This window comes from Coturnix japonica, chromosome 8 (assembly GCF_054131305.1).
Source record: "Coturnix japonica strain WE chromosome 8, WE-NBRP24, whole genome shotgun sequence".
Classification (NCBI taxonomy): domain Eukaryota; kingdom Metazoa; phylum Chordata; class Aves; order Galliformes; family Phasianidae; genus Coturnix; species Coturnix japonica.
The window spans coordinates 17,576,568-17,603,480 of NC_140670.1; the positions used below are offsets into that span (position 1 = coordinate 17,576,568).

Genomic DNA, 26,913 nt, shown 5'->3' on the forward strand with positions numbered 1-26,913 from the left:
GTGTGTATGTATGGTCAGCACTTCCACTCAGTATCAGGCTGAAGTATTTTGAAGACTTAATTAGAAATGCAGGGCAGAGAAACAGAGGTGACAAATGTTAGGACACAGTTGTAGGTGCAACTATGTAATGTGACAGAGAAAGGACAATCTAATGTGAATGAAATGGAGATGTGGGGAGAGGATGTGAGAGGAGCTAGAGGAATAATACAGGGGGGGAGAGTGTAGGCAGGCATGAGAACAGCTTGATTTTTATTTTTCCAAGGTTGTAGCTTTGCTCTCCTAATTTTGGTAATCTCTTGGGTATACCAGTGCCAGGGGAAATAAAAAACACAGGTAAGTTGGTGGAAAAGAGAATGTTTGGAGGGTGAAGTTAGAACTATTTGTGGCCTCTATTGTGTGTACAGTCTTTGATCCATTAGCAACTGAAGGAGAGGAAAGAATTCACATGTTTAAATTTGGTTTAGTTCTTGAACAGCAAATTGAAAAGCAGTGGTGTGTTAGCATGAAACTAAGTCAGGGTTTACCTTTTTTATCAAGTGTGAATGCAATTCACCTTTCACTGCAGTAGAGCAGCTTTTGTGATTTAAAAAATAAAACAAAACTGTGTTACTCTAAACTTTGTAGCATGTTTGTTTTTATAGCTTTGATATGAAACAGTAAACTTAACAGTATTTATGCAGAAGTTGAGTACAGAGTCTAAACTAATATGAAAATAAATGCAGCTTTGGTGTCTAATTCTGACAAATGATAACTGTATTAAAACAATGTAAGCAAATGAATTTATTATCTGCATCTATTGGGACTGTGATTGCATTATACACAAATTCAGATTGATTTGCTAATATATATTTAGCTGTTAAAGCCTGAGCCCAAATGTAATTAGGAGTGCCGTATTCCAGTGTGGCATGTAGACAATTATGAGGAATAACAAATAATGGAATGTGAAATAAATTCTGTTAACGTTAACTGAGTTAGGGGGTTTCCAACAGACATCAGTTTTATAGGTTCAAGACAGAGGAATACTAACTCATAGGCGATTAAATTCTAACTGAGTTAGAGCTGGAGGAAATGTGGTTACTGTTGACCTTCTCTGAAATGTGTTAAAGCCATCCTGAAAACTTCAGCTCTGAGTTATTAAATTTACTTGCTATTCAGAATTCTCTGCCTGGTTTGATACATTATCATACAAAATTGAATGGCAGTAATGGTGTTTTTCTTCCCCCTATAGTTCTAGAAACATTGTAACAGCATCTATGACTATGAGAAAGAGATAAACATTTGTTAGAACTGCTCCTCTTCAGCAGGTTATGAAGTGAGTCACTTCCATTGGATGTCTGTAGGCAAAAAAAAAAAAAAAAAAAAAAATTAAAATGAACTCATTTTATGTGAGAAGATGCAGCCTAGCATTTGGAACATGCACGGTGCCTGAAAGGGCATCATCTTTGCAAAACAAATACTGGAATATCCAAAAAACCTGGTATAGGTTACATTAGATTACAGTAGACTGTTTCCCAACAACCTGTTCTTGTTGTTTTTTTCTCCCCACTGACCTTACTTCCACTACTTTAGCTCTTAATGACTTTTCTAGACATGTTTTCCAATGGCAAACCTTGGTATCAAAAATTTACAGGTGGAATACATTTGTTTTTATATCTGTGTAATATCATCAAGTGACACTTAACTTATAACCTGACTTTAAGCTCTGCAAAAATAGAGAACCTGTGGACTTATTTGTCTTTGGACATGACTTCAGGGCTTTTATTTTATTTTTTTTTTTTATTTTTTTTGTTCAGTTTCAAGATTGTTGGTGAAAGTTTGAAAAGATTGGTCAGTGAATAAGCAAAGGTCTGAAACAGTGCCTCCAGCCAAATTATCTAGGATATATGATGCAGGAAATTTGTTTTTGTTGCTTTATTTTTGTGAGCACTATTCCCTATCTCACAGGTTTGCATGTGGGTTTTCTCTTGAGAATGTGTTCTCATCTTGGTCTCTTGACTTTATAGGTACATGGGGAAAGGTAAAAGGAGGGAGGCGATGTAGTGATGACCTTGCTTTAACCAATTATTTTTGTTTTTGATAGAGGAGTTTCATTGAAAGAATTTCACACACACACACAAACACAAAGTGATTTAAAAAATATTCTACATATTTGCTCTTTATTTTAAGTTGTTCTTTTGTTTCCTTTTTTCCCCGATGTTTATAGTCACTCTTAAGAATTCTGAACTGTCCCAAAAGTCATTCAGCTTTCAGAACTTGCAGCGGATTCAATGGACTCCTGTCTCTTCTCTCAGACATGGAAGGTGCCTTGCAGGATCCTCCATGTGGGCTATGGGCAGCAGTTAGACAGAATTGCATATTGGAGCTTGTCTTCCGTACACTTCAAGGGATAACAGCAGCTCTTCACCTGGACCCTGTAAACAGCAACTTCTTTCAGAAGAATGGCCTCTTTGAAAAGATGGCAGAGGATCTTGGGTCACTTGGATGCTTCTGGACGCAAAGAGAATGGCACATCCCCCTGAGCCTTGAGAAGACAAGGACATTTGCAGAATTCTTAGATGCGGCTTTCTATTCTTCAGAACCTTTCCCAGCATGGCTGAAGAACTGTGTATGGGTTCTGAGTTTTCTTGATCGTATGGTCAAAGGAACCCTCCATCTGGAGAATTACTTGAATGAAATAAGGTCAGAGATGGGTGAAGAATCAAGAGATGACCAGGAAGGAACTCAAGCTCAAGGGGAATGTCCTGTTTTTTCCAAAAGACCAGTCAGTGAATTATGTGCCTCTGCTTATAGCTTATGGGGAAACTCTGAAGAGAAGTAAGTTCTGATTTACTACAGGCAATATAATTAGACTAATGTCTGCATTTTATATGGTAGTTAAAGGACAAGGTGTGGCAAAATTTCCCTAGAACAAACTATTTAGTCATACAGTCCCAAATTCCAGGACATCAGAAATCATATTTTTGAAAGGTTAAATAATGGTAAGCATTAATGTTTAGTGGAGCAGTAGGATATGAGAGGCTGAAATTTATGCATTTAGTGCTGAAGGTTCTGTCATATGCAGTGTGTGAGCAGGATTGGATTCTGAGAAAAGGGTTGTTGAGGCTTGAGACTAGCATTTAATGTTTGAACATTCTCCAGTTGATTTTGGCTTTTTTTTAATGATATGGAAAGATGTTTCCAGTTATCTGATAAAGCTTTTTAATTGTTTTCAATGCTCTCCTTTTTATATGTACCCAGGTGTATGTCCTGCTGTGCATGTGCTGAATCATCTACTTGTACAGCATAGAGAAAAATGAAAAAGGAATGGTTATGAGCATTCCTGATATGAGTATGGCAATAAGGAAAGGCTATACCAGAAATCAGTGTAGCTTTCAGCTATGAATTATTGATGTTTTGAAATTTTTTTGAGATCTTAAGCCTCTTTCTGTGTCTGCAGTCCTTTTCTCAATAATGTTTCTGACTGGAACTCCAGTTAAAAAAAAAAAAAATTCAATGTTTGTAATGGGTAATTCCTTCGACCTTTGTTTTAAACTGTCCCTTGCTTGTCACTATATACAAACAAGGTCAAAGGTATTCTGGCAAACCGTCAGTTTTCATGATGTACAGCATATATACTTCTCCAGTAGTATTTCTTTTTTAAATAAAACATTCTCAGAGTTTCTGCAAGCCTGTAGTTCCCCTAAAGCAGCTTCCTCCTAGCTGTACTCCACTCACTTCCTCCTGAAACTTTCAGTAGGGAGCTATGCAAATTGAAAGGAGGAACTTGAGTGCAGTCAGTGTTGTTAGCCTGTGATACCCTGTCCTGTGACATGGATTTAACGTGCCCTGAAGAGGGGGATCAGGATGTGATGTGTCAGACATGGGGAAAACTGGCATTTATACTGGATAATATTCATATCCCCTTACACTATTCTGTGATCAGTGATGCAACAGGCTGCTGGGTAACAGGGGAATTTACCCTTTCATTCCCATCTGAGAAATGGCCCTCTGTGTTCCTGCCCTTGTGTTAATGTTTGAACCATCTTCTGTTTTTCCTTTTGATCATGATGATTTGAGACTGCTTGCAGCAAGCCATGTTAGTAAGGCTGACCATGCTTTGGGAGGGAAGCTGAATGCCCACCCCAGCAGAATGGTTGCTGCAGCTGCTGTTGGGTGCATTAACTGTGCTAATGGCTCTTTAGATCCTTTGTATCTTTTCATTTTATCCCCTGGCCATCTTGTCTGACTTTTAGGTAATGGCAAGCAATAGAATGTTTGAGATCCAAGTAGCAGTAGTGATGGGGTAAAGGGTTGAGTCACTAGGCTGACTGGATAACTCTGAGGCTGTGATATTTGTAGGATTGAGGAGTTGGTATATGGAGACAGCTTTTCTACTGAGACAAGTCGGCCAATGAAGGCATCTCAGAAAACCACAGAGACGAGACTTGCATGATACATTGATCTGACATTCTTGAGGGAGTGGGTGCTGGTGTGATGAGTTTGGTATTGGTCCGGCTCTGGATTTTACTCATTTGTTCTGTGTTCAAAAGCCCAAAATAGCACTAAGCCTACCAGGCAGTGTTCAAAAGTAACAAAGCGATGATAAAGACTTAACTACTTAATTTTATTTTATTCTTTTTGGAAGAATGATCTTCCTGTCTTGTCTTCTGATGTTTATGATTTGGTAGGTCATGTTTTGCATTTGCTACATGGTATATCAGAATGAAAATTCATATTTGAAAAGGATGATGGGATTCTGAGGTAACTGTATTTCTTCAGTGGTCAAATCTTTTAGGGAAGTTGTTGTTTGTTAGAACTGTGCTTGCTGCCTGGCAATTTATTTTAGTGCATAAATTGCAGGCTTTGGGAAATCACAGCAGGCTTAGGCTGAAAACAAATTAGCTAAAGGGGGCAGAAAATGCAGCAAGCAAGCTCCTGCTTTTGTAGTTTCTTGAGTCTGCAGTACGGGTTATTTGCCGCTGTGTGGCGGTGTTACACGGTACTTGCTGTTCTGAGACATTTAGAATAAAAGGCGTTAATAATGACTTTTTATTCTCCTTTATGTCTCTTGTCCAAAATTTCGATGGTTGCTCTTTTACTTAAACTCCTTATACTACCCATAAAGCACATTGTAACACTTTTTTTTCTTTATGCCTATTTTTATGTTATCTGTTGTCTTCCCTCAAAATCTATTTGGGGCATGTGTTTCTGGCAGAGTGCATCGTAACTCCAATTCCGAGGTGCACCCAGAAATAATTCTCTGATCCTGCTGAACCTGTGGTGCTCAAGGTAGTTACTGCTAAGAATGCTGAGCCTTGTTACTGTCAGGCAGTTTTAACACTGTACTCTGCTAGAACATTGGATAAAAACCCCCTTCTCTGCTGTTAATTGTAATGTTAAGTCTTATATGTTTTCTTGCAGGTCAGAAATGAGGGACTGTGTCATTGTAAATCCAGGTGCTGTCTGTGTTATGGTAAGGCTGCTGCCCAAGTTGTACAAAGAAGGACACTCTCAGGTGAGTATGAGCCATATTAGGTTGTCTGCTACTCTTCTCTAGCTTTGTTTTTGAAATTTTAATTAATATTTCTACATTAGTAAAGAGTAGAATTTACCATGGAGTTCTGGCAATAGCAGCACAGAATTCTACTGTATCAGACCAGATCAATTAAAAATTCATGGTTATTGATTTGACTAAGCACTCATACACCTATCTGATGCAGTGTGTTGGTCTGGGTTCCAGGATACTGCAAAGGCAGCAATGAGATGTTAGTTTCATTTTAACTATAGAATGGTGGAGTCATACCCAAGGAATGAGGTGGGGAGAGAATAATTCCACTTTCTGAAGTGAGGTCATTAATTTCCTTGGGTTTGAGTGGAAAAAATGAAGGAAATAGGAATAACACTCAGGTAGAGAGATGGGAATGGGGCAGGTGAATGTTACTTTGAATTTTGTTTCTGTTATAATGGTAAAACTGTTTTAAATAGTGTGTCTCTTAAGTTCCATTTCAAAATAAACCTGGTGGTTGGTTGAGTGAGCCACTAAGCGACAAAAATTACTGTTGTTCCTTTCAAATAAGTTATAATTAAATACTAAAAGCTCTGTTTAGTTGCCTAAATTGCATGTGTGAACATTTCTGCCACTGCCCTCACTTAATGGTGTGTCAATGACCAGGAACTGCATCGTGCTTCCTCACAGTAATAAAAGAACACAGACACTTGTAGGTGCACTATGCATATTCTATGTACCAAGGCACAGAAGCTACTTAAGACGGCCATCTTTGTCTCTATTTCAAGTGCACTCTCTCTGCACCAAGCATAACATTTTTAGTGCAGATAAATTTTGAAGGTTCTGGAGGACCTTAGAAAAAAACAAAACAAAACAAAAAAAACCAAACACGCTCATCTCTTATGGTTGTATCTAAAACTTCCTGACCCTGAGGTGCCACAAACTCACAAGCACAAACTGCATTGGCTACATCTCTTTAATATGTGAGTACACCAGCAAGGCAAGCACCATTAATTATTAAATATCCTCATCATTATTATTCCTTTAAATCCCAGGGATTTGACTTTACCATATTTTTCGTATACTACATTTCCTGTCTGCAACACAGTAGCCAAAATTTCTTTCAAAACAATCATTTTTACCTGTGCCTTGGTGTCTTGCTTATGTGGCTTTTGTTTGCAATCCTGAGTAAGCTGGGCTTTGGTATCTTTAATAAAATCACATGGAATGTAGCTAAGAATGAACTGAACTAGCCCACTGATAATTGTTGAAATGTTGATATATCCGGCAGCCAGAACAATCTGACCTTTTTGATCCATAAACTTATTGCATAACTTAGACTCACCTTTGCTTTATCAGGCCTTCCATATGGATAGGGAATTGGAGCAGTAACTTGCATACATTATATTCTTCTGTCTCATCTTAAATATTTGAATAGGTAATGTATATGCAGAGATGGAAATAAAACCAGATTGTTCATCCAGAGCTATGCACGGTGTGATTGCAGCTAACTGCTGGCACATCTCAGATCTGTGTAACAGAACCAAGGCATCAGCTTTGAAATTTTGGTAATTGCAATAATTAATTTCTGGAAAACAAGTAGGATGGTTAATTGGATGAGAGAGCGCTATTAAGGATGTGCATCAGAACTGGCTCTGTGGTTAAGCTGTGAGAGTTTGTGGAGACCCTCAGTAGATGGCAGTGTTCTTAAAAATATGAAAGTCTAGAGCACAAATTCAAGCAATTTCAATCTTGTATTTAAATGTGTTCATTTTTCCCTCTTTTTTTTTTTTTTCTTAGCTAGTAAGAAATCCTTACTGATAGTGCTTATTCAGTGTTGCTGTTGTGAATAGAACTGCCTCAGGTAGAATGGGATTACTCTTATGCTCAGTAGACTCAATAGAGTTTAACATCTTGAAATTCTGTTCAACAAATGAACTACAAAAAAGGATGGAGGAAGTTGTACCCATATGTTTTGGTGACTAATTCTGTCTAAAGATGCTGAATGAATGAATAGAACCTTGTGTCTTGCTGTTTGGACAACTGAATGGTGCTACCAGGCAATGACACAAAATGCTAAACTTAATTACCCTTACTTTTAATGTATGCCACTGCATGAACACTTGTGAAATGAAGTCCTTCTGGGAAAGTGCAAGTCAGGCAAGATCCAATGACAAAGTTACTGAGGAGTAACTGAAGGATTTTCCCTTGGGTTTTCGTCTGTAACAAATACGGTGCTTTTTTACTCTTAGTTTGATAGTTATGAGAGATGAAGTAATTCCTTTGTGGATAGAGCTTTCTTAATGAAGTTTTTCTTTTAAAAAAATCTAGGGAGGCTTCTTGCACTGAGCTTAATGCTGAGCCAAATAGTATGTATTTTTAAGGAGCAATGGTGAAGAACAGAGAGTGTAGCTCATGTCTTACAGCTTGTTTTTTAGTGCTATGATAGATCTTTAAAAGTGTCACCCTGAAAAATAATCAGAATAGGGCCAGGTCAAGTGTAAATCTTTTGCTTTCAGCAGAATGGCAATGAGAAAGCCCTGCTTTAAGAGAAATGTTAATGGAACTCAATAAAAGGAACTTGTTTTTATTCTGACCCTCAGAAATAATATCCATTTCCTGCCAAAATTGTTGCTGATAGGTGGCCTTTGTGGGACCCAAGCAGTAATGGGCTAAAGCAACATTGAGTATGTTTGCTTAGAAGAAATAATTGAAAGTAAAACATATTGTGTAGCAGATAAACCATTTCTTCTGAGCATCCGAAAGAAAATTAGAAGTTGAGAACAGATATTGCAGCAATTTCTAGATTTAAGATCATTTAAATGTCATATGGATATGAAACCTTAGGAGCCTTTAAATTCCTAAGAGAAAGTCTTTGAATTGATAGATGTTATTTAGAGGTTATTGGTCTTATTATTGCATGGGAGTCACATGCCAGTTCCCACTGAACTGCATGTAGTTTGATCACATTGAAGATTCTTTCTTTATTGTGCTGCTTATTCACTGCCTAATGATGGCATCATTGCATGCTGCAAAAACTAAGTACCAGAATTAACAGAGGAATTCCTAATACTAAAAAAAAGTTTTGTTGGCTAACTTCAAGTGGTCAAAACTTGTTGGTGTGTATATATTTTTAGAAGGTAGTAGCAAACCTGGTATTCAAAGAAGGAAAGCTCTGTGGCTTCTATTATGAGTTCTACCAAGATGGAAGATGATATTGTGACAGAGAGAACTTATGTGGTATAATTAAGATAGACCTAGTTAGATTCAATCTGCTGGAAAAGTAGAAGTAGTTCACATATGCAGTAATATGTAGTTCATAGTGCTTCTTTTTCCTGTTTATTTGTGGGAACCATGTGAGCACCAGTCATACTGTAAGTTTGTAAAGCTAAGTTATACAGACAGTTAGCAAAGTAAACTTTGTTAAGATCAGTGAGTGAGAATAATCAGCAAATTTTTGTAATAGAATGGGAACATGCTTGTGGCTGGGAACTGCATCTGTGATTTCAGCTATAACTAATTTGAGTGTTTTTTTGTGTGTGTTAATACATATTTTAAAGAGTAAAATGCACAACTGATATTTCAGAAGTAGAACCAAACTATGATCAATGTTTTTTAACTCATGGATGTTCACTTTTTCTTTGAATGCATGACATAAAACCCTGAGTTTTTGAAAACATTACTTTTGATGCCTTGATTTCTTTGCCAGGTAATTGCCAGTCTGTTAGAATATTAATTATAATTTTCTGCAATGGGCTGATAGCTTTTCAAGTGCGATGTGCTCTGAATTTGAAAAGTATTTTCTTTTTCCAATTGTATGCTCAATTATTAAAATATAATTCTTAAACATAAGAAAATTGAAAATCCTTATGAAATTAATCCTCATCAGTAAAGGTTCAAAGTTCTTAATCATCTTCCATATCACATAATCATTATGAAATGGAGTAACAGATTTAAAATCAAATACCAAATTTTGAAACTATAGGTCCTTAGGAGCAAGAATCTGGGAACTACTTAAACAATCTGGGCAAATTGCTAGTTGACATTTTGGCCTTTTAACTGTAATCTGAAGTGGAGCTGTGAGCCCAACTGCATTCTAATTGCACCTTCAATAACTTGATTCATGGTGCAGGTAATATGTGTTAGGAAAATCAATTTATGTTTATAGAAACAGCCTTATTTTCTGTCCATCACTGCTATTTCCACTAAAATCTCATTTTACTGGAACTAACATCCTTGAAAACAGCGCATTTTATTCAAAACAAGGCAATGCCAGTATTGACTAAGCTGCTAAGCTTGATGAAAATGTTCAATATTTTTCTATGTCATTGTGGTTTTATTGGATTTATTTTGGAGTAAACCAGTATTTTCACTTAGCCAAGACTGTAAATTTCTTTATTTATGCTCTCCTGGTCTTATGTACCCAGAGGCTTTCCTTCATCCAGTGAAAAGGTGGTGTGAGATGACAATTAAATGTCCAAAAAGATGGTGAGGTTTTGTTACTCACAGTACAGAATCAGTTCCTCTCTTTTGAAGAAGTTTGTTCTGATTTATTTGGAAGCACGCTGGAACTTGTTTCCCTAGGAATGATTGTTTTGAGATAGCAGAAAAGATTTTTCTGAAAAAATCTCAGGTATAAAAACCAGTTGTCATAAAAATGCAAGTGCTAGTTATTGCCTAAGTGTTTCAATTACAGCTAAGGCTTTTGGTTGCTGGGTACTCTTAAAAAGAACTTTCCTGTATACTTTATCTGTCCTGTATTTGTTTTTAGCTCTCCAAATTGGGCCTTTATACAAAAGAGCTGGATTACACTTTACTCTTATGCCTGTTTGTTCAAAATTCACTGAAGTTTCTGATTGCTTGAGTTATTATCTCTGTGCTTGCCACCTGCATTCTTCTTTGTTTTTTAAAGTTACTTTTGAAAGAAAGCTAGTTTGGTCAGGGTTAGACTTCATTCTTAAGTGGAAGCAAATTGTTCTAAAGATAATTCATGAAAATTCAGGTGCTTTAAGACCATTAAGATGCAGCAAAGAAGTAAAACATCAGTTAAGAAAAATCAGCAAGTGTTTAAGGGCTTTGCTATATTGTTTTCTTTAAGCAATAGCTCTTTCAGAACACAGAGATCATGTCAGTGTGACTCTCCACCTTATGTACGTTCTGAGTAACTGTATTGGTGTTGAAACTAATGTCTAATAACCTGCCCTAGGTGCTTCCCTCTTTTGCATGAGAGGTGATTGCTGTCATCCTTTTGCTATTACGGTGGTGTGACAGGAGAACTTAACTGCAGATAGCTGAGCAATTACTCAGATGTGGATATATCCAGACTGCTGAGGTGCACAGTTTTATAGAACAGTCATATAGTTGCATGTGAGACTCTGACTTTAAGGGGCCAGATTTCTGTGCTCAGAGACTCAAATTGCAAAACCAAGTTCACTTGTCATGTATGTTCCTGGTGTCTGACTTCAGGTCTGTCTTACAGATTTCTCAGGAAATCCAGTGTGCTGTGGTAGATCATATTCAGTCCCTGGTGAAGTCAGAGAAGAGCCGCCAGGTGATGTGTGGATCTGGCTTGTTGAGCACTATCATAACTTCCTGCCAGGATGCCTTCCGCAATGGCAGCCACCCTCTGCATCTGCCCCTCACAAGAGTTTTTGAGAAGCTTGCCTCACAATCTATTGAGCCAGATGTGTTAAGGTATCACATATTTAATTGAATGAATTTGCTGTAAAGTCTGTGATAGTTGGAAACTCCATGTTACACCTTGATTCATCAAGATGGGTTATATGATTAAATGAATTACTGAAGCTGGTATAAGTCTTCGGTCTCATGCATCATCTCTGCAAGGGTTGTAAAGCCATTCATGAATGATAACTAAATAATTGTAAATCAACTAGAATTATTTAGGATTATTCTGCTCAAGAGTTGAAGTGATTCACTTGGTTCAGGTCAATGCTAATGACAGATCACGGAATCGCAGGGGTTGGAAGGGACCTCCAGAGGTCACTGAGTCCAGTCTCCTTGAGATGCAGAAATAAAAAGTTTTGTTTCTATGTTGAGGATGTGCTTTTTCCTTAAATTTTCATATGGCTTGGTGTGAAATACATGGTGGAGATTGGAGTGCAGGTATGTAGTGCAGTGTATTTTTCTGATTAAAAAATAGATCCAAAGATCTTTTTTTTTTTAATTTTTTTTTTGGGGGGGAGGGGGGGGAGCGGAAGGAAAATTAGAAATATTAAAAAAAGCTCTGCTAAAAAAAAAGTCAAACCTTCAATTTTTTTCCAGTGGAGGACTTTAAAATTGAAAGTATAAGCCCAAACATATTTGTGATGATACAATGGAAAGCACTCTTTCTGTTTTATTTGAGATATCTTTAAACTTATGTTTCCAATCATAAATTTGTTCTCCCTTGGCTTGAGTTTTAATTGTGTGGTTTCTTTTACTACCAAATATTGTATTGATTGTTTGGGGCTTTTCTTCCATTGTTTTTCAGACAGTTTCTTTGTTTGGGAGGTTCTTTGTCAGTACCTTCCCAGTCCAACACAAAGAGCACTGAGGTCCTTTCATGTCTGGAGAGTGATTCATCTAAAACGGGTTTGAATGGAGGTAAGCACTCAATGAACAGTCTATTACTGATACTGTAGCTGGATTATAGATGTCTGTATAATGACAGAAAACTGCTATTGGAGCGAGCTGTCCCAAGCTAGTCATAGTTGGAAATAGTTAAGCATGTGAATGAGAGCCGTTTTTTGTAATCCTTAGGATATCTTAGTCTGCCTGCTCACATGGTCTGTTTGCTGTCCCAGTCCTTTAACTATTCTGTTTTTCATGTGAAAAGCTACCATATTGGTATTTTGCACTTTTAATGCTTAAGATACCTAATATAGCGTTGCAGATTTGAGACTTAAATTTTTTGCAGTCACTTTTTTTAGATCTCCCACATGTGGTTTGTAAACATTTGTAATGGTGCTATTGACTTTTCTAAGTGTGAGGAAAAATGGAACCAAAGAGCTTGGGAACCTTTTACTGGAAATGGAGTTCAGAGCTGCCTGAAGATATGGAAAGAAACCTTCACTGCCTGTCACTTCTGCGAACTCATCTATTTTGCCAACCTGCCATTTTGAGATTCCTTCAGTGCTATTCTTTTGTCTGCTACTGAGAATTTCTGCAGACTGTATTAGTATACAGCTGAGGCTGTATTACTTAAAAAGCTAATGCTTTATGTAGCGCTAGATCTTAGCAGTGATGAACTGAATACAAAGTGTTGTGGTTTTGGTCTGACTTTGTGCTTTGTTGATCTCGTACCTGCAGAGGAGGTGGCAGCAGACAATAAAACTGCTCTTCAGGCAGCTGTATCTCTCAGCAACTCACCTTGGGTGTCAAAGGGATCTGCATTGGCACTCCAGACTGCAATGAGTCTCATCTCCATGACATCACCGCGAAACTTACAGCTCCACAGCACTGCTTTGGCTCCATCGTTTGTGGAATTTGACATGTCCATGGAAGGATATGGGTATTTCTGCAGCTGTTCTTCTTGTTAGCTGCTTTGCAGTCTTTCCAAGACCTTATTCTGGACACTACTAGTCAGATTTCTCATCTCAGTTATTCCTTCATGCCCTTTAGCTGCCTTCCTCACAGCAAAGTTGCCAGTGTTTTTGGTCTGTAGAAAGTATATCAACTTACTGCAGACTGCATGGACTCTGCCTTGCTACCTTGACTCTGCGGTATTAAGACATTGATGCTTTTTAGGGATGACTTTACATTTCTCTGAATATTTGCTTGCTCTTGTAGGTGCTTATACCTCCCTACTTTAGCCACTGTATTGGGCCCAAGTGCAGAGCAATCTGTCTCAGGTGGAATTGGCATGGGTAAGTACTTCTTACTTCACCTACAGATTTCTGAAAACACAGATTTTTCTGGCACATTAAAGGCGTTCCATTTTTGTAAGAAATGGTAGCTGTGTGCTTTAATACACTTCCATCTGTGCCCCAGTACAGCTCTGAGCTGTAGAACTCACCTCTCAAAAATTATACATTACATGCAGCTGTGCAGTGTTACATGTTGACATGAACTTCAGCATCATAAATTTAAATGTAACTACTAAGTAAGCAAGTAAGAAATACCAGGTTTTAAAGTTGTCTTCCAGGGAGAAACTCGAAATTGTCAGTTAATATTAGATAAGATTGTTTTATATGTGAAAATCCTCTTTTCTGTTTAGTGGGAAATGATTATTCATACTGTATCTTTTGCTTCCTGACTGTTAAGGAGTCTGTTTGAAGTTCTTTATGGCTTGGTGCTACCCAAACAATGAAGTCTGTGACATAGGGATCTAGTAATTTCTCAGCAGTCAGTTTTAGTTCAATTACACACACATGTGCATTTGCATCTGCGGTCCCTGATATTGAAGACAGGCAGTAAAATCAAGTAAAACAGATGGGAAATGAAATCTCAAATTCAAATGTTGTGCTATAAATCAAACAGCAAAAAGTCCGCTGTTGTCTGCATGGAGAGAAACCTCCTTCTTAACTACCTTTTGTTTCCTATTTACAGGCAACAGAATGTTCCCTCCCTCAAGTGGTCTGACTCTCTCCTGTTGGTTTCTGGTTAGCAAATTTGGTGTGGTGCACAATAGTCACCCACTCCGTTTCCTCACTATTGTGAGGCACATGTCAAGAACAGAGCAAGAATTTGTTTGCTTTTCAGTAAGCTTCTCCCCTCAGGACTGTTCCTTGGTCGTTTCCACAGAAGAAGTAGAATTCCAGCCACTTGGTGAGGCTTTTCTCAGTCAAGCTGCTGTGTTATTCTGTGGTGTGTGAATGACACTTTGTCTCTGGTTTTCTTCTTGCAGCATACTGTTCTTGATCGTATTTAAGTTTGCTTTAAGCATTGAAAATTATCTTCTGGCCTGCAATAAGTGATAAAACTAATGAATACTCCAGTGAATCATTGAACATGAGCTGTTCGTACGTTACTGTGCAAAGCTGTAGGGACTGGGTGTGAGGAACCAGCTGGCTCCTGACTGTTCTAGCGTGGCAGCTTACAGGTTTGGAGAGTAGGACTGAGGAATTTTGGAGCAGTATTGCTTTCTAATCAAACAGCTTATTTTCTTTCTTCATTCTACATGTTTGTTATCATGCCAGCCTGTTTATCATCTTTCCTTGTTAGCATTTGTCCCTTGGTCCTCATTGAATACAGTAGGTACTTCAAGTGTGGATTTGATTGAACTTTACAGAGAAGGATGGAAATGGAATGAGAATAGTAGGTGGGAATTTCATGGTAGTTTTGAGTGCTTTGATTCCTATAGATGAAGTTAAAAATCCCAGCTTGCTGCTTTTTCATAAGAACCACAATTTAATTTACAGAGTTTTATCTATTGAATGTGCTAGGAATTTCTTTCTGTCAGTGAATTCATTGAATAGCCTGAGGGTTTCTCATTTCAGCTAATATTTTGAATTTGGCGTAGTTCTCTCTAGTTTTACAGTGTTTTTACAGTATTCCTAGGGCTCCTGGAGCAGTCATGGGAGTTGTGTGAGTCTCAGGTCCCTTTAGGGTAAATTTTATAGATATTCAATGGAATAGCATCAACTCATTCTATATTCAGACTTCTTAATTTTGTCACATTTGATGGCTGTGTTCCAGAGATGGGGAGGTGAGAGACTTGCTATTGACTGTCCACTATATTTCTTGTTAGATATCATGGAACCTGAAGGAGAGATCCAAAATATCTCCCCATTTCCAGAGCAAGTCCAGTTTGGCTGTGGGAAGCTGCTGGTCACTGGCCAGTGGCATCATCTCACAGTGACGGTTGCTAAGGAAGCAAAGAAGAACTGCATTGTGTCAGCATTTATAAATGGTCAGATGCTTGGCTCTGCAAAGGTGAGAACTGCATAGAACTTGTGCCTTACAGCTTAGCATTTGCCTTTCATAGTATTTCATTTTTGTATCACTTTGCACATACCATGTCTTCTCAGTGCAACCATATTTACTTAAGATATACATACCTGCACTTGAATGGAAAGAGTAATCCATATGAAGTAGGAAATAACTCTGCTGTTCAGAACTTTAGAAGCTTACACTGATGGTTTGAACTAGGTTGAGTGTTTGTTGTTTTTTTTCTTGTTTCCCCCTTCCCCTAGCAAGCAGGTAACTTGTCAAAATTGAGTTGTTATACTTGGGAGTCAGGTTTACCTGGTCTACGGGTAACCCTGGGTTATTTCTGTTCATGAAAATCAAATGTACTTTCCTTGCAGTCTGTCTTCTGTATAGGGTTTTTCACACAGAAAAATGGTGAATTAAAGTGTTTTTAGTTTGTGTGAGATATCACAAGAAAGCAACCTACAGAGCCAATGAGATGTCATCATCATGCTCCTAGTTCTGAAGCTAATCTCACATAATTATTGTGATTTATAGATATTGAATGCATGAGTGCTGAAAGTGCAGCCTATTTCTATTGCAGCTCTAACTAGTGTGGTGTTATTTGTTTTGTGAGGTTTTTTTGATTCCTTTTATTAATTGGAATTCACAACCTTGGTCTCTTCCAATCAGTTCCCATGCTTCAAATCAGACTTAATATATGCAGAGCTCACTTGTGAGCTTTCTACTTCCTCTGTAAAAGCAACCTGCTTAATTCCAAAATATTCTCTTTCACATACTTGAGAAAAATGATCTGTCTTCTAAATGTCTTTCGGGACCTATATCCATTTCAAGAATGAAAATTTAATTTAATTTGCCTTCCTTCAAATGAGACTGAAAGTCATCAATAACACTAGGCCTCAGCATTGCAATTGATAAAAGAATTCACAGCAAATATATTTAACATACAGTTACAGCTCATAATAAATTAAACTAGCATTTAGTAAATAAAAATGGTCCCTATACTGGGGTCTCTGACATGATGCAAACCTTCTTGACTTACAGTGGAAAAAAAGATTGTGTAATAAACAATAGCTGCACAACAGTTGTTAACAACATCGGAAACTGCTTTTGGGTTGTGGGGGCGAGGGTGGGGAGAGAGGGCTACAGTGTTGCACCTGGACTAAAAATCATTCGTTTAATCACCAAGTCCTGCCTCTTGTTACTGACCAAATAGCTTTGAACTTCCCATAATAATTATGTTTGTGTTACTTATGAAAACACAAGTTGTAAGCTGTAGTTGATGATAATCATCTCACATGGTTGTGAGACTTCACTAAGGAAAGAGGAGGCAGGCTGTACCTTTTGAAAAAAGACCAGGACCTCAAGGGACTCTGAGTGTGAGTCCCCTCAGTAAGTTCTTCCTATGTTGCAGATGCGGTATTTCCAGACGTTACCAGGCAGTTGTGTTTCCATGGATCCATCTTCTTTTATTGATGTCTATGGGTATATAGCTACTCCTCGAGTTTGGAAACAGAAGTCTTCCTTGATTTGGCGCCTTGGCCCCACATACTTATTTGAAGAAGCCATTTCTGTGGAAACCATGGAGATGATTAATAAGCTTGGTCCACAGTATTGTAGCAATTTCCAGGCAGTACAACTTCAAGGTATGTGATAACTTTTCTCTGACAATATTTGTCTTTCAGGGCAAAGTTTTCTTTTATTTTTACTAACTGCCATTAGAATTATAGCTGTCCATAAAGCTCTCTTGAAAATCATGGAATTCCATGTTGATGGATGTTGTACAAAGTTATAGTAATATGCAACAAGGATGTTTTAACATACTGCAAAAACAGGAAGAAAAAGAAAGGGGGGGGGGGGGGGAGGAAGAATCAAGAAGGAATTTTATCCTGATTCTTTTAAAGAGGGATAACATTTCCTTCAGATGCAAGATTGCAATTTCTGTTGGACAAATGTTAAGGATGGAGCTTTGTAACAGAAGTCTTCTGCATTTATGGTACTACTGAATAATATGGCAGCAAAAGAAACATCTGTCATTGTAAATGTTTGCAAAGTAGGGTCAAGAGGAGGGGTAGGGAATAAGTTACATTAAGTTTAATGAAGAGGCTTTTTAACTAAAGCCATATTATTAGCTTCAATTATTAAACAAGCAGATAAAACATTTCAGTTATTGATTACTATTTGTTCAACAAGTAATGCATTCCTCTGTGTACTAGAAATCAAGAGTAAAGTAAGATGGTCATCTCCTGTAAGAAAAGAGCAGAATAACACCACCTTATCATTTGCTAGCCTAAAACAGAGTGGAAAGCCCTCCTTCAGAATGATGTCTGTGTAGGGGGGAAGAGAAATCTCAGTCAGGATGCAGGAGGAGGTGTGGGGTTGTAAGACAAATTAGATGGAAAAATAAGTCCCTAAAATAAAAAATAATACTGATAGAAGTCAGATGGATTTTTTTTTTTTATGTACTTAGTCTTCAAGTCTAGTGCTTGTTCTCCTTTGAATGCTGGTCTTCCCAGGTGACTTCAGAACTAAACAAGTATTGTATACATTTGACTCCAGCCATGTCCTTGTGCAGAAAAATCATTATGTAATCAGATCATTGTGAAGCAATCTTTCTATCTGCCCCCTCTTTGGGAAATATCTCACAGCTTTCTATTTCATTAAAAAAATTCAGAGAAACTTTCCAAATAAGAACTTTGACTTTAAGTTTCAGTGCAAAAGTCCCAAATACTGTGCTACAATTCCATGTCCCTTTAAGGGCCGTCACCATTACTAAACAGCTTCATAGATCAACTGTTTTTCCACTTTATGAAATGGTCAAGTTGCCCTGCGCTTGTTTGAAGATTCAGGAATTTTTCTAATTCTAGTTAAGCCAAAATTAAATTCCTGTCTGAACTTTGTTTTCCTTCAAATATTTTTCATTTTCCTCTCTTCTGTCTTTATGAAGTTCAAAACATTCTTTCAGAAGCTCACAGTCTCTCATTTTAGGTGAGAACCAGTATGGTGAACAGAATCCTGCACAGCTCGTGGTGGAAGAGAAGATTTCTTTTGGAATCAATGCTGTGTGCTCATCTTTCATTACAATTCAAGATATAAAGAGCTCCTACAATGAAGTGGATGGCCGACTGGTTGCTAAAGAGGTATTGTTCTCTTTATTTCTCATTTGCTTGGTTTACTCTGAGCAAAATTTGTGACTTTTCTTCATTCCATACCTTTATTTATTCATTTCAGCTTCTTTACCCATTCCTTCACTTGTCTGTTAATTGCTTTAGTTTTCATCTATAGAGATAAATAGATGGAATGGTGTGAACACAATACTGAAAGCCTTTCTTGAAATAGCAAGAGATAGGGTCCAAGGATAATTCATTTACTTGGTGAATTTTCATACACTACTGCTGCATTCTTGACAGTGCCAGGCCTACTTGATGTGCCAAAAAGATTAAGTTGTGCAGTGTTTTTGGGTGGGTGTTTGTCCTAATGAACTCTTATATACAGAGAACTTTTCTGTATTCTGTAAGTAAAACATCTGAAGTATTATATCCTTTACTTGTTGCTTTTTGTCTCCCAGTAACTCCACTAGGATGTCTCTTATCTGTTTCAGATTGGGATTAATTCTCGGGACAGTTCAACTCCAGTATTCTTGGCCAAGAATATTGCTGGACACCTCTCAGGTTCCTTGAGGACTATTGGATCTGTTGCTGTGGGCCAATACGGTAAATGCACAATGCTTTAATGTTTCTGAGTTTTGTGTTTTTGTTTTTATGGGATGATCACTGTCTGATAATAGATACAGTCTGTATGACTTACTGACAAAGTAACGCTATAATTTCCTAGGGGTGAGAGTATTCAAGTCCTCTCCAGCAGCTACCAGCCTGAACTTCATTGGAGGCCCTTCCATTCTCCTCGGTCTCATTGCTATGGCATCTGATGACCACACCATGTATGCAGCTGTCAAAGTCCTCAACTCCATCCTGAACAGTAGCCCAATGAGTGAAAAACTGATGAGACACTTTGGTGGATACCAGGTGAGTGCTCTTTTGTTCATTCATCTTTTCTTTAGAAAACCTTATTTTAAAATTTGTCAGTGGCAACGAATATACTGGCTATCAGCCCTAGTGATTGGAACTGTGCAGTTCTGGGATCTTGGAGGGGGGAATATGGAAATCCTGTGCTTACAGTTCTCTTTTGAATTCCATGATTTTTGTGAACTTCTATAACATTATATCTACTGGTGCAGGTGAGGACAAATGCATTTTGGTCAGACACAGTCTAATAATGGAAGGTGTCATGTTCCTCATTTAAGAATGTTGTGTATAGTTGGTAAAGTCAGTGAGGAAGATTTGTGAGTTATCCACCTTTTAACAACATGCTTCACATTTCCCACAAAGACCTGTTCTCTAACAAATCTACTTTTTGCCTGTGGTTCATCCACCCTCAGATTCATTTTCACAGACATGGGGCTGACAGGGTGTTCCTATGCCTCAGTCTTTACAATGTATGATGAACTGTGCTGAGAGAAATAAGTGCTGTCTGCATTTTTGAATGTAAGTGTTGTAAATTGATCTTTCAAACCTGAAAGCCATTCAGACTTGAGAGTCTGGCCGTATCGGAGCTTTGAGGGAATGGGCAAGTTTACAGCACTGTGTATATAATGGGTGTTTTAAGACTGAAGTGTGGAGTTTTGGTTCAGTATCCTCTATTTATGCTTTGTAGGCTAAGCAGACTTATATTGTGCAGAGATGGTTTCAAGCAAAACACTCTTAACATTAGGGCTTCATGAATGATTGATTATAGAGTTTCCATGTTCCCAGTTTGTCAATTTTTCATGAATTGATCCTCATTCCTATGAATATATTTATCAGTCTTAGGTACTACTTGCTCAGTACTTTCTAGCAGATAAACGGTAGATTGTGCACAAACTGTTCCTTTCTATTCTGTGCTAAACAGTATTCTCATGTTGCAATGGAATGATTTTGCTCTTTATATATCAGAGCCTTTTTTTAATTTTAAGTAGGCGACTGATAAGCATGTGTTGTGATACATATTTTCAAAGGAAGTCTGTTCCTCCCAACTTATGTAAACTGTAGTGATTTGCTGAACATTTTTCTTACTATACCAGGAATTGTTTGAGTAGTTAAACACTGCTTCATTTTAAGCACTAGAAATGTTTCACAAAACTCTTTCATTTGAAGAGGTTAGTATAGTTTTTTGACTAGCACACTTTGCAAGCAACTTAAGGAACAGAGTAGAAAACCGACTGAGGTTCTTTGAAATGACTTGCTGTAAACGGCAATTTACAACTTGTATGTTATTCTTCATAAATTAATTGAATGTAGTATGGTACATATTCTGTGCTTGTTCAATGGCACGATTTTCAAACACCTTCAGAAATTTTACTTTTCACTTAGCACACGAGTTTGTCTAAACTCAGATATTTACATGCATGTTACATGCATGAGGCATGTTGTATGAACACATGACTATCACAGCCAGGTAAATGGTGTATTTGACTTGGATTTTAAAATAGTGTTACAATTGTGTTTTCAGCAAATACTTGACCTTTTTTGATTTTACTTCCAGCTGCTGACATACCTATTAAAGAGGAAAACACAGCTGCTAAACAACAGGATTTTACAGTTAATGTTCTCTCTAGTTGGCACAGCTGAACTTGGTTTTGGGTCTTCAGTCATCAAGAATTATAATGCTTTCCAGTATATTCTCTGCAACTTTGAGGTAATACTGTGAGTTTGATCTTAGTAAAGATGCATTTAACATATAAAGTTCAGTTTGCTCTTAGCACCTTCTGTCTCTGCAAGGACATATTGGTCACTGCCCCCTCTACCTTCCTGGTTTCATTCTCCAAGCATATCTGTAAGGCACAACATGGCTGGAAGTTGTTGTGTCAGAAATAAAATATCCCTTCATTTGTGGTATTTGGTAGCTTCTTTTTATTTCCAGTTATGTCTTGGTTTTAGCTCTTCATTCCACAGAAGAGTGTTGTGATTTTCCTGCTCCTCCTATAAGTAAATTGTTCCCTTCAATCAGATTTCCTTTTTAGGCATCCTTTCCATTTTGCTTCTTTGCCTTGAGAAATATAACTGTTACTGTGTTCCTCCTTCCTAAACTACAGAAACCATTCATATGCTGAGAATAGTATTTGTACTTTTATTTACTTGCTTAATCTTTGTACATATGCATGAAAATAAAGAATTCCACACATTGTTTTTCAGAGACTAGCAGTTTGAGGTTATTTTCTCTGAACCACTTTCTAATCTTCCTCTGCCGCAGGTAACTGTACCGTAAGTTCATCACAGTAGTGAAATTTCTTCTTTCCTTTATCTTTCAGCTTTGGATGAAGGCACCAGAAAATCTTGACCTTACTCTTTTTGCACATCTTGTGGAGATCTTGCAATGCTCCAGGTACACAGCTAGTATTTCAATCAGAAGCACATGGCTGAGACTGAAAGATTGATGTGGAGGGCCTTATCCTAGTTGGAATGATTGGGTTCTCAGAGTGAGTGATGCATCTATACTCATCTCTAACTTCAGGTGTGGAGTTGGTGATTTCATCAGACAGATGACAGCAAGACCAGACTAGGAGAAGTTCTTTGACCTTGGTATATATGGAACTATGAGTGCACAATAAAAGTTAAAATGCATGCTAGGGAGAGGCATCTGAATCTTTGAAGGAGTGTGGAGTTTATTAAATAGAAAAAGGGGGGAGAGAGTCATGTTTTTAGCCAGAAAGCAACTAGGATGATCTGTTGTTGTTTTGGGTTTTTTTTTAATTAGTATACTTTCTTAACCAGTTCACTGAAGTTAAATGTATCTGAGGAGATGTAGCAGTGCAGAGGGGCTGAATAGAGCACAATGCTGGATTCTTTCATTTTGGCATCTGAAAGCTCTCTGCAGAACTATTTGACGTCCCTTGCCGAGTTTTACAAGAACAGCATTTATTACCACCAACTCACTGCTTGGAAAGTCAATACTATTTTCTTTGAACTCAAATGCAGCAGGTTCCTGGGGAGAGGGTGAATGCAAAAGGTGGAAAATACACAAAGAAGTCTTTAGATCTCCATTGTTGACACATATTCAATTTGTCTGATAATGTTTGATTAGTTGCCAAGGCATCATCAGAAGCCAAAGGTGCAAAGTATCAATGCAACCTGAGAATTCCTTTAGCTGAAACCCAGCAAATTTTGTCCTTTCCAGTAAAAGCTTTTAATAGTCCCTGTGCTTTTATGCAGAGGTGGATGTCAGAATGCTGAAGTTGCCCACCGGGTGCAAATGGTACCCAAGCTCATTTTCCTCTTCAATGATCCTGAAATCAGTAACTCCAGGATCACTGTGATCTGCACTATCCTATCCCATGTGTTGCAAGGATACTTTAACACAAAGGATGTTCTCAGGTAACAAAATCTTTTTTTTTTTTTCTCAGCTTGCAGATGAACTATTCTCCTGCCTGTGTTAGAGAGAAATCCGATAGAACTTCTCTAACCTTATGTTTGGTAGGATCCCCAAATCTCTGGCAACTCCAAGTTCCCACTTATTAATGACTCTTATGCCTTCAAACCAGTGTTACTTAAGCTTACATTTATGTAACTCACAGGCCAGGTGATTGTCCTTACAGTGATGTTACAAATAGTCCCACTGATATGGCTGTGACTACAGAGAGTCTGTACTTAATATTTGGACTTACTAAAGCCTATTCTGGAAGTATTGCAACACCTTCAATATTGGAACATGGCCCCACTTGTCTATGTGCTTAACCACATTGGCTTGTCTTGTATCCCAGTAACTGTACTACTTGGTTTTGAATTTCTGTCAGCTAAACATGGAATTGTCAGGATTTCATGAAGTGGAGTGTTTCATTACTTGTTTGCTTTCCACAAAATGCTAACAGTGGTCCCATTTATATTCTGACTTAACACAAAGCAAATGCACTGCACAGAAAAAAGCTGTTTAAAAGCTCTGTCTTTGACCAAGCAAATTGTAGAGGCAGCTGCTGAAATCCGTGGTCTCTGCAGTTAGCTATTAGCTCTATTGAAAGGTATTCAAGTCATTACTGTGGAGTAAGCTAATGTGAACTTACTGCTAGCCCTCCTTTTTTTTGGTGAAATTGTGTGTTCCTACCTTAGGCTGAATGAGTTGGCATGTTTTCTGTTTTTTGGGGTTTTTTTTTTCAAAGGTGTAAGTAATGGATTTATTACCTTACATTTGTCTTATGCTAAGGAGTGAGCATAAAACTGTCTTCTAAAATCTTATAAAAGGCTATTCCATGAGAATTTGGTTGTCAGGCCCGGCCCATTGGTGTGGACTAAGTGGATGAAAATTGTCACCATATTTTAACCTGCCTGAGAACAGAGACTATAGCAGGCTCTCTATGGCACTGAAAGGTGCTGAGGTTTTCTACTGCTCCTAGATTTTACACATGACCATTGGAAAATTCCCTCAGAATAAATGATATCCTATCCCTTAAGGAACACCTTTATCATGAAGCTACACAAAATGTGTATGTAACATCTATCTTTATAACAAGATAAAGTGTTAAGGCAAGCTACTGGTGAACAGAAATTACCAGTTTTCCTCCCTTAGTAGCTGCTGAGGTTTCTCTGCTTTTGACTATATAGTTGGAAGGCAAATGCTAATGACAGTGATATCCAAATGTCCCAAGTTCAGAGTTTGCCTCCAGCTTTACGTAAACACAGTGCTTAACCCAGTTTTGCCATCCTTAGAGTAAAACACCTTTCAAATTAGGAGATAAAAACACATGTGCAGTAGAATAGACATCATTTATATTAGATAAATAACTTTTGTTTACTTCCTATGTTATACATGTTTACCATCCTATTTCCAGCTTGTTTTTTCAAGCAATTAGAATTTCTAGCAGTCATCAACACACTAATGTTTACTGGCAGAGAATGTTATCCCAAAGTAATTTGACAAATGTTTTTTATTCCGCTGACCAAAACTGCTTCCTTCTATCTCTGGAAGGATTGGTTTGTTCCTTGTTTACACTTTGAAACCTTCTTCTGTGGATGAAAATCAGCTTTGCCTGGACAGTACAGCTGAGATGCCCAGTGAAGGTGAGGAACTACCTTTGGTGCATATGTTCTCATTGATGGCTGACCACATTCTCTTTTCCCTACATGATGGACTCTAAATGTAACTAACATATTGCTGCTGCCACTAGTGGCAGGAAGAGACACAGCTCAGATGACTAAGGGACAGGTTACACTCACATGACATAAAATTGTGGGGAAGAGTTGCGTTGTTATGAAGTCCCAATGTGAGGAATGGAGTGGTAATCATAATATTTATCCAGGAAGGCCTGGTTTCTCTCTCTTAGCTTCTCTCTGCTAAGCCACCAGTATTTTAACTGCTTTGTCCAGACCATACACATAATGTTGGATTTCACAGATACACACTGAAGTGAAGGCTAGTTAAAATGAAATTGCTTCCAATATACTGATTTCATTTGACATTCTGGATTTTCTATGAATAATTTGCTACACTTATGGCAGTTAATTATATTGAGCTCTGCTCCTACTAAGAATATCCATTCGTTTAAGTCTCCTATATGTGGAGGAGCTTCCAAACAACTGACTGTGATCTCTCAGTTTAGATTATATGGGATATTGTACCTTTAAACAGTTTTTTAAGTATATACCAGTAACTGTAGTTTGTACCAATAGACATCACAGCTAGGAAATGCATGTCACACATTTTCCTCTCTAGTTAACTTGAGATTGCTTCCTATGAATTATTATTTAAAATGTAGTTCAGATGAGTTTTAAGAAGCTCTAAAGGCAGAACTTTTATAATGTAAGCAGAAGTCATTTCTAATTTTCGTAAAATCTGATGTTGGCATCTTTTTACTTTGCAAGAATTGTTAGAAGTGCTTCTATTGGGATAATCTAATGCAAACAAGGTTGCTCGTCAAAGCAATGGAACGTGTGTTTTGTTTCTTCATTACTCTTATATTTTCTGATATTTGTAGCCTTAAGCCAAACATCTGGAAAGACAATCTGGCTTCGAAACCAGTTACTGAAGATGCTGTTAGATGTAATTTGCTCAGCCAAAATTCATCTGTCCTCTGAGTAAGTAGGAAGAATTGGGAGCTAAGAGTGACTCATCCAGACTTGATCTTCATGTTTGATCATAACATAGCACAATGATGCATTTTTGTGTCAGCAAAATGGTAAGATCAGAGTGGATTCAGAATTGTTTTGATAGTGATTAACTTGGGATTGACACTGATATCCATGAAAGAAGTTTCATGTTTTCTGAAAAATATCTTGAAGGAATGCAGGGTTGATGGTTCTTCATTGCAAGAATTGGAAAAATCTCTCAACTGTCTGTGAAAATCTAACATGGAATTACTGAAGTCCTTGTATCACAGTCATAAATATGCAGTTATAGTTGTACCTTGAGTAAGTAAAAAGAGGAGTTTACATTGCTAGATGCTGTAACTGTGCATTTCCATTTGTTAGCTTACATTGGACTTCAGAATTTAAACTTGGATTCTGAATTCCCAGGCTGAAAGACCTAGTTGGTGATGTCGTTTATATCAGCTATCCCTGTGCTTTCTCAAAGGGGACAGCAATGCTAATAAGCTTTTTGTAAAAAGTGGTTGAATTTAGGGCAAATGAAGTGGCTCAAACTGCAAATGTCTTTAAATCTTCCTAAGTCTGTGCTGTGGCAAAATTTTAATCAGATTTTTTCCGGGGAAACTTGGGTGTCTAAATTACTAAGAGGTGATTTTAAAAGTGAGGAAATTTTTATTTACCATATCTTTCCTTGTACTTCCATTTCTCTTGTTTATTGCAGGGCACAAGAGGAAGCTTTTTTGGCTTTAGGGCCAGACTGGTTTCTGCTGTTCACACAGAGCTACCTGCACTCTAGCACAGTAGTGCTAGGAATCAAGCTACTTCTGTATTTCCTACACAATCGTTTGCTGCTGAACAAGTTCAAGGAAGGAATAGTGGCTGGGCGCTGGCTGGAGAACAGCACTGCTGGATTGAGTATTCTAATGGGTATGTATGTGTTGGTTTTTAATGCTCCTGAAACAATCACTTGATTCAAACTCAGTAGCAGAATTCCTACTAATCTGGCTAGACCAAGAACTAGTATTACTTTTCAGAACGGGCTTATCTTAGTGCCTTGGCTCTTCTGTGGTGAAAGATGGAAAGCACTCCTGCTTGCACTGAAGATGTTGGCTTTTCCAATGAGAAGTTATAGACATGACTTTTTTTTCTTGCTTGAAATCAAGCCTGTGAGGAATTTGAATGTCAGCTTGTGTACTGAACCCTTTTTTTCTTTCCAGCTTGCTTTTTTTCTGAGTAGTTTTTAGCAGCTTCTTCCCAGCTGGACATTAGATCTGTGTTTAGGAAAGAGAAGAGGAAGAATTCAGGGACAGACTCCTGTAACAAAACTGGCAATGGGAAAAAATTGTTACTTGTTAATCTGAAGTAGTTTTGTGAACTTTTAATGTTTGAATCTAGCAGAGCTCTAAGTGGCCTAGGGCACAGACAGAGGAGGACGAAGTTGGGTCAGTA

General features: G+C 37.7%; 1 protein-coding gene across 2 annotated transcripts in view; it reads left to right on the forward strand.

The window, feature by feature from the left end:
• Window positions 1-26,913, forward strand: part of WDFY4 (WDFY family member 4) — a 111,485-nt gene that overhangs the window by 16,346 nt on the left and 68,226 nt on the right. For both annotated transcript variants that reach the window (XM_015866825.3, XM_032445416.2), the window contains exons 13-30: window positions 2,204-2,814; window positions 5,401-5,494; window positions 10,965-11,179; window positions 11,976-12,088; window positions 12,794-12,995; window positions 13,274-13,350; window positions 14,033-14,251; window positions 15,174-15,358; window positions 16,770-17,001; window positions 18,344-18,495; window positions 18,957-19,068; window positions 19,190-19,380; window positions 20,936-21,088; window positions 21,702-21,775; window positions 22,603-22,764; window positions 24,350-24,441; window positions 25,356-25,455; window positions 26,186-26,391. In XM_015866825.3, coding sequence (XP_015722311.2) covers window positions 2,204-2,814; window positions 5,401-5,494; window positions 10,965-11,179; window positions 11,976-12,088; window positions 12,794-12,995; window positions 13,274-13,350; window positions 14,033-14,251; window positions 15,174-15,358; window positions 16,770-17,001; window positions 18,344-18,495; window positions 18,957-19,068; window positions 19,190-19,380; window positions 20,936-21,088; window positions 21,702-21,775; window positions 22,603-22,764; window positions 24,350-24,441; window positions 25,356-25,455; window positions 26,186-26,391 — 3,190 coding nt within the window. The remainder of the gene's footprint in view (window positions 1-2,203; window positions 2,815-5,400; window positions 5,495-10,964; window positions 11,180-11,975; window positions 12,089-12,793; window positions 12,996-13,273; window positions 13,351-14,032; window positions 14,252-15,173; window positions 15,359-16,769; window positions 17,002-18,343; window positions 18,496-18,956; window positions 19,069-19,189; window positions 19,381-20,935; window positions 21,089-21,701; window positions 21,776-22,602; window positions 22,765-24,349; window positions 24,442-25,355; window positions 25,456-26,185; window positions 26,392-26,913) is intronic.